Below are 17,739 nucleotides of genomic sequence, written 5' to 3'. Positions count from 1 at the left end.
TTGAGATAAAGCCTGTGCTCAGGCCTGGAGGAACCCCCTCCCGAGTCAACAAATACTCCAGCTTCTTTTTTTAAAATAGCTTTGAATATGCATATTGCAAGTATGCAATACCATTCCAATCAATCAATCAATCAATCAATGTAAACATTATATCTAAAACGAATATGTTATCCTATTAATCCATTAATTGACAATATAAAAATAAAGGTTCCAAAAGGGGTTTTCTGCAGTGATAAAAGATGCACATATAGACCAAAAGACAAAAATAGTTTGATTCTTATGTGTGTTGTTACCTGGATGATTTTTTGTTTGTTTGTTTTGTGATGGTTGTTCTTGAGTCTCTTGTTTGAGGGCAGTTAAACTACCCACAGTTCTTCAGAAAAACCCTTCATGCAGGTCCCGAAAATTCTTTAGTTTTCCAGCATCTTTGAACCCTTTCCAGCGGTGACTGATTTTGAGATTCATGTTTTCACACTGAGGACAGTTGATGGACTCAAACACAACTATTAAAAAAGGTTCAAACATTCACTGATGCTCCAAAAGGAAACACGATGCATTAAGAGACGGGGGTGAAAACTTTTGAGCAGGATGAAGATGTCCAAGTTGTTCTTATTTTGTTTGAATAGCATTTTTTTTTTCAGTTAGTACTTCTCTTCGAAAGCAACAGAAGATAAATTAAGTACAATTTACCTTGATCTTCACATTCAAAAAGTAATTTTAGTCGCTCAATTGTCCTCAGTGAGAAAAGACGGATTTCGAAATCATACAGTCTCTCCTGGAAAGGGATCAAATATGCAATACGTGCTTGAAATTAAAGAATTTGCAGGACCTGGAGGAATTTTCTGAAGAACTCTGGGCAGTTTAACTATTCAGGACAAACAAGGCCCTCAAGAGCAGCCATCAAAAAAAAAAAAAAAAAAAAATTGTAGCTAGTACATAGCTAATGACACACTGTAGCCTAGTTAAGAATCAAGGCTAGCATATAAACTTTTAAACGGGGTCATTTTTATAAATGCAGTTTTTTTTCTTTGTCTTGTGGATATGTGAACATCTTTTATGTAAAATATCTTATTCAGGACAGTACTAAATAAAAAATAACATGCATTTTTGTATGATCCCTCTTATTTTGTTTAAATAGCCTGATCACGACTGTGGATATAGAAGAATTGCTAAGCTACAAAATAATTAGGTGTCCCTTTTAAGTTTTTTTTAGTTGTTCGAGGCCTGTGTTTACTCTGTTTCTGCCTTCATTAGTCTTGCACATGGAGTCGAGCTGAAGGGCGGGGCCCGAGCCAACAGACGTGAAGTCTGGATAGGCTACACTTCTTTTCTCTGGATGTCAGACAGTCTGAGGAAAACTCAACTGTGGGTCAAACTCGAGATACCTTATTTTAAATGCGCTCCAAAGCGTTAGTTTTAAATAGTTTAGGGCTGGGAGTTTTGGTGGGAGTAACAGCGTAACGGGACGGGGTAGCACAGCTTAAAGAAGTAGGGAGCTTTCTGTAAAGAATCTAATGAACCGCGCAAAAAGTTAGACATTAAGTGGGATCTTTACGGATAAGCAAACCTGAAGATTTGAATGATGACTGAGAAAGAGTTGGTGATTGACGACATCATAACAGGTAAGATAAATCGCATTTTTAGAAAGTTTGAGCAGTTTATTCTATGATGCAACCCGTTATCAACGCCCTCAGTGTCAGAGCACACATGATATCATTACTGTAGGCTAAGTGCAATTATTCACAAACCCGTCTGAGAAACAACCACACACCGCTTTTTAATAATAGTACTAGCCTATATCTGCGATGGGCCAGCTTTATTTTATGGCATATAGATGCACTGTATAAAAAAGTACGTTAATTTAAACGGGAAATAATGTAAAAATATAGGCTACTACAGTAAAATTTGTACGCTACTACAAAAAAAAAATGTGTTAACTTTTGGATACCTAAGTAATTATAGAACTATCCTAAGTTATATGATTTAATGACACATTTATTGTCGTCTCAGTATTTTACGATAATGTAGTTCACTGGCAAGCTGGCAGCTTTTACCGTAGGCTGAACATTTTCTACAGTGTAAGTTAGCCTACTCCTGGAAAGCACATTTAGCTTGCTGCACGCTGCAATCTGTATTGCATTTGGAATGGATGTAAACATAATATTCCACCTCTAGCGCATTCTTAGCCTTATCTTTTAAGACATTTATTCCCTGCACGACTCTTTATGGCATATATTCCCTCGCCGGGGCAAATCTGCTTGTGACTTTAAAAGCGCAGTGTGGACTTGGGTGACTGAGATAGTAGCGGTGCAGAGTTGGGTCACGTGGTCTCACTCCTGGGAGCTTTGAGTCAATGCAGCAAAAGTCTGCACGCTCCACCATCATCATCCCAGGTGAAGCTGGAACGAGGTAGGGCTCCTCAACCACCGACCCAAACTCACCACAGAGCTTAAATATACTTTAATAACGCATATTAAAACGGTTCAGTACTCGTTTTGACACGGAACAATCGCAATGCAGAGAAATGTAGTAATGCGACCGTTTACATAGCTCTGGGATCACAACAGCATTTCCTACAGTAGCGCGGATGTTTATTTTGCTGGCTTCAAGGTTTGGCATGTTTCTGACAGTTTTGCGCATGGGAAGGTAAATTAGCACATGCACTGCTTCTTGTCTGTCCTTTAGGAAGGACGCCAGTTTGACTGCTGATGTGATGTAATATGATTCAGGATGGGCGCATCTCTGACACATCAAGAGCATCTGTAAGATAGCCTAGTCATCATGAGTATGTTTCCTAGAGACTGTTTGTGCAGTAGACAGCATTAGACAGCAGCATCAAGGTGATATTCGAAGATGCGTACATCTTTACGACATTGCCGTCTTTTCGTACAAAATCGTGAATGAATTGTTCTTTTGTATCGGATCTTTTCACTAGATCGGATGAACCGGTTCTGTCTGGTTGAATCGTTCACCAATCGGACTAATTGTGTCCGAGCGGATCACTGACTCGTTAAACCGAGAACCGATTCGTTATGAACCGAGAACTGATGAGTGTGTTGATGGATGGAAAAGTTATTTTTGATAGCTGCAGTTAAAAATTAAACGTAATAAATGCATGTTTATGACTTGATTGTATTAGTTTTATCAACACGCATTCTAAAGTTGTGTTTTAATATTTAAAAGTGAAAAAATCTTTTCAAACAAGAGATGTAAATACACATATAATTTGGTTCTAAGTTTTTACGAGAGAAAATGGGCAGCAATTTGTTTTCATACGCATTTATTGCACGTTTTAAATTTAAAGGGCACATATCGGAGACCACGTGATGACGCAGTTATGTCGTAGCGGTGTATAACTGAATCGTTTTTGATGATTCCTAAAGAATCGATTCGCTGAAATGAGTCGTGCTGTAAACGTTTTCAATAGACCAGGATGTTGAAGATCTGACACTGGCGTGCTAATTGCAACACGCTGGGAAATTTACATAGGAACATTGAACTTGCTGCCAAATGTTTTTTTGGACCATTTGCCTGTTGAAATGTGCAAATGAACTCCATAATGTCCACACCTACTGCCTTGAGTGTTCGTGTGTAACAGTTTTAACCTTTGCGTCGGCAGCCTCTGGTCAGGGTGCCAACAGCAGAATAAAAACACCCCCCAACCCCCCAGCACATTCCCACGGTGCCACTTCGGGCTGGAGTATAAAGGAGTCATTGTTTGAGTCAAGGGGAAAAGGCCTCATAGGTAGCACGTAGAGCCGGGTACAGAAGAGAAGACTAGACTCAGAAATGGTTTATTAGATTGGTAGTTGTGCATATTGCATGTGGAAGCCCTATGTAAACAAACATGTCTTTCAGACTTTAGAGACATTTCTTCAGTTTGTTGCATATAAACCATTGATAGAGATGATTGCACTGATGTTTACATATGATTGCATTTTATGTATTTGGTTAAGAAGTATTTGAATGTGTTTGCTAAACCTTTATAATGGATCAACCAGGGTGCATGACCATTAGCCACACACCATGCATTTGGAGTACAGTGGGGCGGACTGCAATGGTGAACATGGTTGCAGTGGACTGCCTGGTGCAGTTAAACAGTCTGATGCACGTGGCTAGGGCAGGACTGCTTAGTCAGCATGGATGAGATAGGGGGTATTCATGCCTGTCTGCAGCATTCATGCATGCAAACACACACAAACTGTGACCAACTAACAGCAAATACACATATGTGTGTGGCAAACAAACATACACAAACTAACACATGCACGCCCAGATGCCTGTAACTCTGGGCTCAGCAGTATGACGTGACCAAGAGAGCAATGATAATGTCCACTGTCAGGGTGTGGCCACAAGACGTGATGTGGATCCACATCTGTTTAAATAGCCACAGTCCAGACACATGGCTGAGGAGAGAATATGTAGTGATGTTATTGGTCTTTAGAAATTAATGAGCAAATAAATCATTCGCATGCCACAGACATGCAAACATATTTTTGCTGGATGTGTGTTTTATTAACCAGTGCAATATTTTCTGCATTCCCATCATGTGCTCCGCGAGTCAACTGCAAGTCTTGTCCTTTAACTGGCAGGGGGTGTCTGGGCCCTGGGTGTGTGTTTGGAGAGGCAGGACGACACGGTGATGTAATTTAAAGCGGAGCCATTAGCGTCTCTGTTTGAGGTCAGCTCAATGCCTTTTAGCTTCACACACGTTCGCTTAGAACGTCTCTCAATTTGATGAGTGCTGTCTGTGGTCAGCATCTGTGTAGGTCAAACTCACTCTCGTTCTCTCTCTCTCTCTCTCTCTCTCTCTCTCTCTCTCATTCGCTGTTTCTCCACCTCGAGTTCTCTTTTAATACAATCAGTGCTGGAATAAGGTTTTGATCTCCAAAATGTTTATTATATCCCTCATGGTTTAGACTTGTAATTTTATATTAAAACTTTAAATGTTATTTAGGCCTTAATGGCAACTTGAAAGTCTGTTCTACAAATCTCTAGATTTGGTTGCAATTCATTTGAGCTAAAATACAAATCTTAGTGACTATATCCGCAGAGTTTTGAGGCATAAAAACTTGCAGATGGGATAGTGTTTATTTCTAATTGAAAAACGTGCTGTGAATGATGTAGACATTTGGAAACCTGCGACGACACTCACAAAAGCCCAAAAATTCCATTCTGGCATTACGTCATGGTATAGGTATTAGCTGCGGTTGCCTCGGTTCCCAAAGAGAAGGAGAGAGAAGTTCTAAAAGGGGGGAGCAGGGGCGTCTTTAGTGTCAACAGACCATCTACGTGATAATGAGAATGTTACGCCTTTTGGATGTTCCATTAAAAACCTATATGAGTCTCCACAACTGAAAATATATCACTTTTTAGCACCCTTTATACACAGTCAAGCTTTTATTTACAATACGTGCCTGCCAAGAGACAGCCATTCAGGCCAAGAAAACTCCACCCAGCACATATGTTCTCATGCTGTACATCTGTGACCGTCAGCTCAGTAAATCATGTGCATCTAGGCAGTTTTACAAATTAACTTCTTTATTAAGAGGCTGTGTACTTGAACCATATTAGGGCCTGTATTTAGTCATAGTTTTTTCAGGATTCTTTGATGAATAGGAAGTTCAAAAGAACGGCATTTATTTGGAATAGAATCGTACTGACTCAACTTTTGAACAGTAGTGTATTTAAAAGCACACAAATTCTAAGTCTGAACGATTATGCCTGTTATATTTTAAATTAAACCAAGATATCATAACATAATAAAAAAACTCTATCTAAATTGTCACTGCAGATGTGTCTGCTTAAAGGGATACTTCACCTCTGGAAAGATGAATGTGTATTTAAAATTGGTCATTTATGTAGAAGAAATGTGAAAAATTTTTAATTTGGAGCTTTCTAGACTGAGAAAAGCCAGAAAATGTATTTTTGGCTTATGTGGATGAAAGACAACAACTCCCAGAATGCACTTGCTTCGCTGCCTTAGGAGGCCACGCCTACCGGATAGAGAGCGCAGTTGAAAACAACAAGGTTAGGCTACCAGTGAGTCTCCGTGACGAGTCTGCCTGGCATTTCGAGATCGCCCAAAATGTCCGGGATTCGGCTTTTGCGTTCTACAGTCGCCATTCATTATGTTTACTGTGGCAAGCAGGACGAGGCTGACGGCCGCGGGAGAACGGCGCGAGGCCGGTGGCATCATTACTGAGACGCGCCGGTCTCGTATCTCTCACGGAGGAGCGGGAATTTTCTTAGCAATGGTAAAACGCACATCAACCGATTACTTGTTTAGCGTTCATGTAAACACTACATTCAGATTCACCAATCGGAATGAATTCAGTTAGATTGAAACAAAAGTGCATGTAAACAATGAATGGCGACCGCAGAAAGCAAAAGCCGAATCCCGGACATTTTGAACAATCTCGCCCGCCGGACAAGTCCGGGAAAAGGAGGATGGTAACCCCTACTACTCAGTTTTCTCCTACTACTCAGCTTTCTCCACAGAACAAGAGCCTGATAGCTTAGCTTCCAGCCTGACACTGTGTACATTTTGTGAGTGAGATCCCACCCTCTATGGGCGGGTTGAAAACATGCGGAACAACGCCATCTACTGGCTGTAGTCTTTAGCCTCTGGCCTGAAAATCCTCCGATGACGCAAAATGACGATTTTTGCGTCATCGGAGGATTTTTTCCAGACAAAAAATACATAAATCTCTCCTCTCAGGGGGATATGAGGGTGGAAAACACGGTAATTCGAAAATACTACAGGTTTTCTACTAATACAAAGCTTAATGCTAAATCCTGAAGTATTCCTTTAACCCATTACTAGAACGGCCTAGGATACAGTAATATGAAATATTCAATAAACTTACAAAATGGGATTTTTTTCCCCCCTCTACGTTTGAAATATCTATGGCATTTTTGTCACACTGACATTTTTTTAAATCAGGTATTGAGTGTTTTTTTGTGCTGTGAAGTACAGAAAGGTTTTGGCCAGTGAGTTTTACTAAAACAAAAATCAGAAAAAACATTCTTAAACCTTAGAATAACTTAGCAGACAGTCGACACAGATGTCCAATATATACATGTTTACTGTGTGTGTGTTTGAGAGCAAATTTCTATGACCTAACTCAGTTCTGACCCAAATCTGAGAGTTACTGGGTCTGTCATGCACTCTGTGCTGGTGGTTCACTTTGCATTGGAGACGGTTTGAATAATTTCACATATGTGAATAATTCAGGTACTCCTTTTGGTAGTATCAAGAGAGGTGGTGTGACCAGCCAGGCAGCCACACAGATTTTACTCTTAGTTCGGAGACAAATTTATCTTCAGTTCAGGTATAAAAATTGACATTGATGTATTTAGCTGGATCACAGGATGTTATTGACACATTTGAGCTGCCTCAGACGCCTTTAATCCGAAATTGTGGTCTTATTTTTGTAGCTTACTGCAAATGGTGGGCGTGAAAAGAAGCATTTACATGCCGCCAGGAAGCCTTGATTCGTTGTAGTGTATTCCCTGTGGACTTGACTGCACTATGTGAGGAAAACCAACCCCTCCAGCGTGAAGAGAAATGCCAATAATACAGTCAAGCTGTGTCTGGCCTTTAGTCTCAGGGGCAATGGGGGGTTGATGCATGGATGTGTGTATATATATATATATACTCGGTAGCTTATAATGGCATTATAGGGAAGCATGTACTTCATGTGTGCTGCACAGAGTTTAGCCTGACCTTCAGACTCCTAGCATGACTCCAAGAATCTAGACTGTTTACATGGAGTTTAGATTTGGAGGTGGAAATAGGCCTAATTTAAGATCTATTTAGTCAGTGCTATGTAGAAATTGAAGGCATAGAATGATGTCATCATCTACTTACTCTGTCTCACGTTATTCCAAACTTGTTACTTTTCTTTCTTCTGTGGAAGAAGATATATTGAAGAATGTTGATTACCAGAAACAAAAAAAACAGACATTCTCAAAATAGTTTTTGTGTGTGTGTGTGTTGCACAGAAGGAAGAAAGTCATACATGTTTGGATTAAGTATGATTATGACAAGAGTTGAGAGATTGAATAACTTTGCTCCAACAAGATTAGTAAGCAATTTTATTACAGTACTCTTTCGTTATGTAGCCTAGCCTATAATATCACTTTATAGACTTTCTTGTGGCTCTACTTTCAAACGAATCAAAATGATTTAGGCCTACGTTGTAATCGACAGAATGTCACAGATGAAAGAGCTTGACTTGTTTTGAATGCAAAACATTTGTTGAACTAAATGTTTTTCAAGAAAATGCATGGGGAAAGTTGCTGATTTACCATTTACTGTGGATTGTGTCATTTGTGATTGTTTGAGTTTGAGAGGTTTCTTCACGCTTTGTGTAGCAGCTGTAATCAGCCTGTCCAAAACCAGATGCACAGGAAGGAAGACTATTGTAACTCCAAGAGGCCATTTTTAGAATTTCCTTATGGAGACACAACAAGCACACAAATACACATAGAAATACTTAAACTTTCAACTTTTGGGTGTCTTCCTCTCTTTCAAAAGACTCTTTATTGTTCTGGACTGGAGCCTGTGTTCGTCTGACAGTTCAGATCTAAACCATCTGTGTTCTCCCAGGGTACATTGGGCGATACACCTTTGGTACGTCTGAAATCCCATACTGTATAGTAGGTACTTCATTTGGTTTAAAACTTAATTCATGACCGTTAAAAAAAAGTATGTTCTATAGTATGAGTGTGTGTAGTATGAATGAAATCCGGACGTACTAGATCCGCTATGTTGTCATTATCAGTGTCAGTTGCGTTGCTTCACTGCCATTCACAAATCCTCTCCTGTGGCCTCACGGGATAGTAAAGTGTCCATCGTATGCACACTTCAGAGTCTCGCCGGAACTAATGGGTCATCCAAGGATTTTTCACCTAGTGTTTTATGAATACTATATTAATTCGATACTACTCGTGTTTTGCCTACTGTATATATGGAAGTAGGCATATTTGGACACAGTACTTCTTTCAAGTTCAAGGAATCCCTCATTTCTCGGTTTACCACATTACATTTGATCTTAGTAAGTGTTCTTTTTTATTAACAAAATTCCATCTGACGTGCAGATAAGGTTAGAGGTTAATTTTTTTTAATTTTTTTTAAAGACGTATCTAATGCTCACCAAGTCTGCATTTATTTGATCATAATTGAACTAACTTTTTTATTTTAATGTATTTTACAATGCAATTTATTCCTGTGGTGGCAAAGCTGAATTTTCAGCATCATTACTTTGTTGATTTGGTGCTCAAGAAACATTTCTTACTATATTCATGTTTTAAATAGCAGCATTTATTTGAAAAAGAAATATTATAATCATAATAATAATTAGATTTATAATATATGTCTGCACTGTCACTTTTGATCAATTTAATTAGTTTATTTCTTCTGAAAAGCAAAATTTCAATATCAGACAGGTGAAAAAAAATATCAGACAGGTGAATCAATATCAGACAGGTTTTGGAATCCAGAACAACTTGGTTTCATCAGTTTCAGTAGATTGCAGCAGGCAGACATGATTACAGTGAATCCTAAATGAATGAATCCTGATATCTTCTGTTTGAACCCACCTAGTGAACTGATGGCAGTTTTGCAGTATCATCATCCCACAGAGCTTACACAGCTCCATTTGACTGACACTGCTGCTGGATCTTGCTGAGTTCACAGGCGACTCTGATCTCTCAACTATTCTAGTATAACGTTGCAAAGGGAAAGCTGCTCTGTTGTGTAGATGACTGCAGGTTAACTTGCATCTCTATTCAGCACTGCAAAAAATCAATTCTCTCTCTCTTTCTGCTCCTCTCAGTAGGCCATGTATCATGTATCTCTGAGGTAATGGGGCACTGGTGTTGATTTGGGAGGAGGCTGTTCGTATGAGATGACGTGTGTCGTATGCCCTTCTCGAACAGTCGAAAAAGCATTTGTAATGCTATTTATGAGTTATGGCTTTAGATTTAGGGTGGTGACTAGGGTTGGGTATCGTTTTTTTTTTTTTTTTTTTTTTCAAAACCGGTGCCAAATCGATACTTTTAAAACAGTACTGGTGCCTGAACCGATACTTTAAAAAAAAATAGAGAGCCTCAAAACGACGGTGAATGACATTAAATAATGGCTTTTTTATTGAAAAATATAAAATCTTAAAATTGAATATATTAAAATTGTAGAGTAAATATATAAATATAAGTAGTCGAAATACAAAACACAACAAATTTACATAACAAATTCACAGTAAAACTTAAGCCACCTAACCCAAATACAATAATTTAACACTAAATAACACTACAGTACCAATAACAGCTAGGCCTAAGTATTCGGTATGCTACAAACCAGCTTTAAATTTCAGCAATTCTTTTCACATTTTTTTTTCCTTTTCTGGCCAAATACGACACCTCTCCTGACTTATTGCATGTCCTGCATAAGGTGAGCGTTATTGTTGCAGTAAACTTGCACATCGTTCTTGAATGAATAATTTGTTAGATGTACGCCGTCTGTTATTGTATGGACTCGACCTTACATTTTCACACTAAACATGACGCGGAACAAAATGAACCGTGATTGGTTGCATTACATGTCTGTCAGTCAGTCCTTGGCTGATATTTTTATTCTTAAATACATGTAAGTGAATGTGTTTTGTCATTTAAGAAACCTTTATAATGATAATGATTCACGTTAGTTGATCTATAACGCACAATGGGCGCCATGTTAGTACGCAATGCAGTTCAGAGAATTGTATCTGTTAGATTTAGACCTACAACATGTCAATTCATCCACTTCTCCCGAAATACATTAAAGTAAGTGGCTGGTGAAGTGTGAGAAGAACAGAGTAAATTGTATAGTTACCTACACAATGTGTATCTAAACACGTCACTCCGTTTCGGAGAACCAGAGGGCAAATATTTAATGGAATATTTGCAGGAACACCCACTCCAAACATTAGTAAACCGTAGTAGATTGCATTTCTTTATTTAGAGCAGGTGGTCTCGATTGAGCCCAAACAGAACAGAAGACAATGCATAGATCACGGAGTGAAATGACATGCTGCTTGGCTAAAGCTATAGGACTTCCGGTATCCAATCCGTCACAAATATAATGCATTTCCAATGTCATTTGAAAGTTCAACCAATGGAAACTGGATCTCAGGTGTGGTATGTGGGTATAGTGGGTAGGGAGGATGTGTAGAGACCAATTGGACACTGTTTTACAGCTGAATTGGATTGATCGCTCAGGAGTGCGTTTCCCAAAAGCATCTTTAGCCAACTACGGTCGCAAGGTCTGTTGAATTGGATTGATAACAACGGAACTTGCGACCATATTTTTGGGGAACGCACCCCAGATTGACAGTTCTTGATTTACTATGCACCATAGAATAGGAGCGCATAGCTGAAAAAGCACTGGAAGATCACCTCTCATTAGTTTATTCTATGTACTTTTATTGTGGTATTTACACAAGTAAGTAGTTCTTATGTTCAGTAAAATTACAGTTTTTGGACTCTTGGTTAATTATGTTTCGAAATAAACTGCTAGCATACCTAATCCATTGAATGGCTTCAAGACATTAATACATTTATAATAGGTAACTACGGCGCGGTCATCGATTAATCATTCGCATCCCTACTGACAACCCTAACAGACAGAGAGAAAGTAATAAGATTGCAGCAGTCGCAGCTGTTGTGTGGCTTCTCTCACCCACTGTGTGTGGGAGGAGTGTTTGTGTATGAATGTGAGTGTTTATTTGTGTGTATGTGTTTGTGAGTGAATAGGGCCAGCTGGACACAGTTAGTGTGAGCGAGATGACCGGACGGCTGTGTTTTTGGCATTTATAGTGCTGCGTTTCTGAATGGACCTTCACATACACGTGAACTGGAGCAGCCCTGCCCTGTCAATGGCATGTCTTTGAGATGGCTTGTCTTGATAGCTGTTAGCGGCTTGATCGTATATAACTGAGCTCAGTGTGTTTTGCTTTCAGGCCTTAAAAATCATTTACATTTATTCATTTAGCAGATGCTTTTATCCGAAGCGACTTACAATTGGAATTGGAATCGAAATTGCTAAAATTCAAACATTACCCAACCCTAGGGTACTTGTATTTTGAACTTCCAAAGAATTAGCTTCAAGTGCCTTCAATGTGGTTACTGAATTTATTTCATTGCTAGCATACACAGACAGAGGGGTCTGTACAAAATTACAACTCGGGATCACACACTACAGTGTAGCTTCTGCTGTAAACTGTACTGTTCACACAGAATTCATTGGAAAATTATATTTATTAAAAAAAAAATTAAAGAAAACACTTGTTTTTCAGCTTGAGATATGGATACACTTTACGTTTTCCCTTTTCCTGATCTGTTTTCATTTACCAGGGAATTCTTTACTTGACAACATGATGGATTCGCTTTTCTGTATCTCTGCATTTGGTTATTATTTTTGGAAAAAATTCAAACCAAAAGTTACAGAGTAAGAGGCCATTTGTCTCAGACATGTTGAGATTTGAGAACTGTAAAAAAAAAAATATATAATTCATAATGGATCAAAACTGTAGTGTGTGATCCAGAGTTGTAATATTTTACAGATGTCTCTGTGTGTGCTAGCCATGGAATAAAATCATCAACCAGATTGAAGGCGCTTGAAGCTATTTCTCTCTTTGGAAGTTCAAAATACAAGTACCGGTTAGGTATCGTTCGAATTTTAGTGATTTCGATTCGAATTCTGCTTATCAATTCTGATTTTTATTGAATCCCAGTTTCGATTCCAACATGGTAAAAAAAAAAAAAGTCAAACATTTAGATATCAAACATATTTATTCTGTGTCTTTTGGCAAAACTTGAATACCATGAACAAAAATTAGCAGCCAAAAGAACAACTAACTAAACTATACTTAAGTATCCTAACCTTACAAGTACCCCAGATACTCCCATGTTGATCTGTTGAAGATTTGATGAATATGAACATAAACTCAACAAAAAGCCACTGAAGAGTTTTTCTGAAGACGACGTGGCGTTTAATTAAGTTAGGATTAAGAATTAACTTTAAAGAGTTTTTTACTTTATAATATTACAATTAATTTTGCAACTATAAGTCAAGTCACCTTCATTTATATAGTGCTTTTAACAACATAGATTGTTTCAAAGCAGCTTTACAGTGATAATAGGAAATTAAAGTAACAGCGATTGTTTTGGCTTTACAGCAGTTCTAGAATAAAGTTATTGTCCAGCTTAAGTTAGTTTGATTTTGATTGGCCGCTAACACGACACCGTTCTAACAGAAAACCCTTAAGTTCTCTCTGCGCAAACTTTAAAAACGTGATAACTAAACTATAACCTGTTAATATGTTTGTTTTCTTCTTTTCTCTGATTTTGGCAAATTTCCTTTGGTCTGCTTCAGTCCTGACATTTGTCTTAAAATAATGGTGCCATGAACACTGTCCAAACATTTGTCCTGCATTTTCATTTGATATAAGAGAACAGTCTAGCATTAATATTTGTTTTTTCTTTCTAATTCTGTTTTGTCTGGGGAAATGAGGCATGTGACCTCAAAGTAAGTAAAAGTTCCTCAGTAAGGAGTGGGGGGGGGGGGGGGGGGGGTCTGAGAATGATTTTCTTTTTCTCTTTTTCTGAGAATGGCAGAAAAAGCCCATTCACATAACATTTTTCTATTGATATCTAATTATCAAAAAAACAAAAAAAAAAAACAGGAAAGTGACATTTATGACTGGCATTTTGAGTTGATTGTACAACCTTCATATTTAAAAATATCTCAGATCTCTGATTCTCACTCTTCACTTTGACTAAACTATATCACAATGTTGCATATTTTATAGATAATAGATTCCAGACCTAAGATCGCTTTTGTCTGTGCATGTCAGTGATCCATATGTCTCTGAACTCTATTATTTCTGTGTACTAGGCTGCTTGGAATTCTTCTGAATTTGTAATTCCACAGAGGAGGGATGACCTCTGACTCCTCCTGCTTCCTGTCAGAATTTTGTATAACATTCCAGAACGGAGCTTGAACACCCCGTTTATTCACTCCCTTTCTCTTGTGGACAAGAGGAGGGGTGAAAACAGGATACTTTTTTCTCCCTCCATCCTCTCTCTCATTTATGTTTATTTTTGCTGCTTGGATCAACGCATGTGTATTGGGTCTAGTATGTATGATCGCCTCATTGAAAGAGTCCTTTTGTGTTCTGTGTTTTCTGAAACTTAAGATGTGAGTTGGATTTGAACTTTTCCAAAAACCTGCTGAGTAAACATTAAAAATTTTGCTCAATAATAATGCACCTAAATGGCCAACAACTTAAAGTAATAACTTCATCTTGATAGTTTTTTTTTTACTATATTATATTTTATTTGTGTAGGTTTTGTGTTAAAACAGCTCATTATGTCAACCAATCCTGAGTAAAATAATTGATTTACATTGTTTTTTTCTTGTTGACAACAATTCAAGGTACATCTATTCAGGTCAGGCCAGTCTATAGATACATTTATTTTCATGCTTATGTGTAAATAAGTCTTTAAAACAGCAGGAAAATCAAAGGAATAGATCCATTTCACACTCTGGTCATAATGCAAGTAATTTCCCACCGTTTATGCCCATTTTCTGCTTTCCAGTTCCCACGCATGTTTGGATTCTCTGTTGTGACTTAAAGAGCCTTATTGAAAAGACGTGTAATACACATACACACACGTACAAAACACAATCACAGCCCTAATCAAGTATAGCTCTCAATCAGCCACCAGGCAAACGGTCACCATTGACGTTGTGTAATTACCTTCACGCAACTTTAATGTGTTATAATGAAGTACAGTGAGCCGTGTTGCCATGTAAACAAACTTAAGTTCCTTTAACCCGCAAATCCATTCGCGGAAAAGTATAAAAAGATGGTCAAGTGTGTGTTTCTGAATAACACTTCACTTATAGGCATTTATCATTATAGACAATCATTTTACTCCTTCAGTATTGATTTTGATGTTCCATTGTCCCATTTTAAAATCAATCTCGGTAGCTGGAGCTTGTGCATGTGGTGAGTGGTTGAAATGAAGTGCGAGCTGCAGGTAGCCAGTCACTCAACCCGTAATTACTCGCTGAAGAGCGCCACGCTTATTCTGTTCACTCTGCCGCTCAGTATGGGGTAAAGGCGGGAAAAAAGGATGAATGCTCAGAAAAACGTGGCATCCCGCGGAGTGAGGAACCCGGGTGCTCGTTTAGTGTTCAGGGTGCTCAGCATCCAAGTGTTTTAGCGAAGCTATTAGGCCCGGCTAATGAGGACGACGGGAATGGACAAATACAACCTCTAATTCGATTCAAATGTCAGTGTGGAGGGGAGCAGCTGTTGCTGTAGTGGTCTAAAGCTCTTAAAGGATTTGATGATTTTATGACCAAATAATGTAAAATGTTAGACATAAGCGATGTTATAAAAAAAGGTATGGCCAAATGAATGGTCTTTCAGACGAATTCGCTGAACATTAATTGAGGCTTTTAAGTCTCGTTCCCACTGAAAATAATTTCCAGAAGAATCACCATTGATGGTGCCATTTAGTCCTGGTCTCCATCTGTGACCATGAAACTGAGCCTTAGAGTGCTTCCTGATATTCCCAATGCCATTTAAATGTATTTTAATGGCAACCCAAAAGAAAAGTTTTTGGTTATCTTCAAGAATTGCAGTATTTTGACTAATTTTCAAAAAGGTCCAACTGACGCAATATAAAACAGAGAAACATCCATGTGTTCGGGGAAAAAAACATTCAAATGGAGAACCTACTGTAGACTAAATGTGTGGTCATATTGACTTTTTTTTTTTTTGGTGAATTTTCATTTAAATTTGAATCCATGTGATCCCAATCACTCTTGAGGTTGAAAGATTTCGCAACAGATTTAAGTTGGCATTGCGGATTCACGGATTGAGAAGCAGAAATCTGCTAGGTTTGAGCTGTGCTTCATATATCGCTACACTATGAACAATAGACATTTCACAAACAGCTTCTGCTTAATACATTGTTTCTCAACTGACAACCAAACAGTAACAAAAATGTTTATTATACAAAGCAAAGGCAAACAAAATTGTCTTTAAAACACTGAAATTTATTAATATTATCATTCTCTGTATAAGCCCAACAATGCACTAAATTATTAACTTGAATATAGGCTTGTCTTTGTAGTTTGAATGTTTGATTTGAATGTTAAACTTTCTTTCTTCTGTTTCTTTCACTTTGCAGATGCAATGGCTACTCCATCTCCAGCCAAGAGTATGGGCGACCCAGGCATCACGCCACTTTCCCCCACACATGTACTGGTGAGCTCAGCTTTTTATTGCCAGCATGACGTCACCCATTACATGAAGGAAATGTCCGGTGTGCAAATGGGGCCTTAATGGATCGTCTTATTTACCCTGAGCTGCAATTACATGCAACAATTTAATGCTTGACATATACTTGACAGTATCTCTCTACCTCTTTTCATGTCTCTCAGTTTCCCTCTGCTTCTTTTCCCTTTTGTCTTTCTACAGAATGCCTCAGAAGAGAATGAGCCTACGAGGCACCCCTATGTGGTGGTGGTGGCCATCGACTTTGGCACCACCTCCAGTGGCTACGCATATGCCTTCAATAAAGAACCAGAGTGCATTCACACTATGAGGTGAGACAAAAGGGGCAGAGAGAGAGAGAGATAGAGTGGGGGTGTACCTGTAAAAGAAAAGCTCAAATGAGATTCCTAAAAGGACTCTTAAAAAAAAAAAAAGACATATATATTCATTAATATAATTTTATAATTCATTATAAATTATTATTTATTAACAATTTTAAAATCATATAAAAGTAGTTTTTTTATATTCCTTTAAAGGGGGGGTGAAACACTCAGTTTCAGTCAATCTCATGTTAATCTTGAGTACATATAGAGTAGTATTGCATCCTTCATATCTCCAAAAAGTCTTTAGTTTTATTATATTTATAAAAGAAAAATAGACTGTACCGAGTCTTTCCGGAAAAAAACGAGCGGCTGGAGGCGTGCCGTGTGGGCGGAGCGCCGATAGCTAACAACACACAGGCATTTGAAGCAGTTTTACTCACCGCCTGCGGTTCCAACGCACGACCGTGAACCTTTATCGTTGTGGGACTGCTCCATCCTTAAGCATTAGACGATCTGCAAATCCGGCGTCGAACTGGGCCTTGTTTATAAAACCTATGCAGCGCTGCCGATGATTTCCTGTTGAAGCGCGTTGATGTGCGCGGTCTCGCTCTCCTCTGGTCGACGTGTGCGCGGGCGCGCTTTTCCGGGAGAAATGCACATATAAGGAGTTCCACTCTCGTCTACGTCATGAGATCCACGATCGAAAAAAAACAGCCGAAACTTGTACCAACCCGGAAGTAAGATTTTCGGCACAGAAATTCTCCGTTATTCGTCCAAAATATATTTTTTTCAACTTTGGCCATGTTTAGCATGAGAATCCATCTCTTTAACACTGTAAACAACTCTGAATACATGAAACACCATTGTACCCCCCCTTTAAATTTTATATATATATATAAAATTTAATTAATGATGTTACTCAAGCAAAAAAAATAAAAATAAATAAATAAATATATATATATATATATATATATTTATTTTTTTATTTTTTTATTTTTTTTTGCTTGAGTAACATCATTTTATGTAGAAAGTACCTTTTTTTTCTATTTTTTTTTTCTATCCTTCAGTACAGTTTTGAGTAA

The 17,739-nt window shown here is 38.2% G+C and overlaps 1 protein-coding gene across 4 annotated transcripts in view; it reads left to right on the top strand.

The window, feature by feature from the left end:
- The first annotated feature begins 1,282 nt into the window (after positions 1–1,282).
- The window catches only part of hspa12a (heat shock protein 12A), a 39,968-nt gene continuing 23,511 nt past the window's right edge, over positions 1,283–17,739 (top strand). Inside the window, exons 1-3 of one of the 4 annotated variants that reach the window (XM_079852913.1) lie at positions 1,283–1,622; positions 16,249–16,325; positions 16,539–16,666. In XM_079852913.1, coding sequence (XP_079709039.1) covers positions 1,580–1,622; positions 16,249–16,325; positions 16,539–16,666 — 248 coding nt within the window. In that variant the 5' untranslated portion in view covers positions 1,283–1,579. Of the gene's footprint in view, positions 1,623–2,323; positions 2,410–16,248; positions 16,326–16,538; positions 16,667–17,739 lie in introns of those variants that run through there. The other 3 variants (XM_079852911.1, XM_079852914.1, XM_079852912.1) reach the window with 3 other exon arrangements.

This window comes from Squalius cephalus (genome assembly GCF_949319135.1).
Source record: "Squalius cephalus genome assembly, chromosome: 20".
Taxonomy (NCBI): Eukaryota; Metazoa; Chordata; class Actinopteri; order Cypriniformes; family Leuciscidae; genus Squalius; species Squalius cephalus.
The sequence above is the reverse complement of the archived record's forward strand: the minus strand, read 5'-3'. Positions and strand labels throughout refer to the sequence as shown.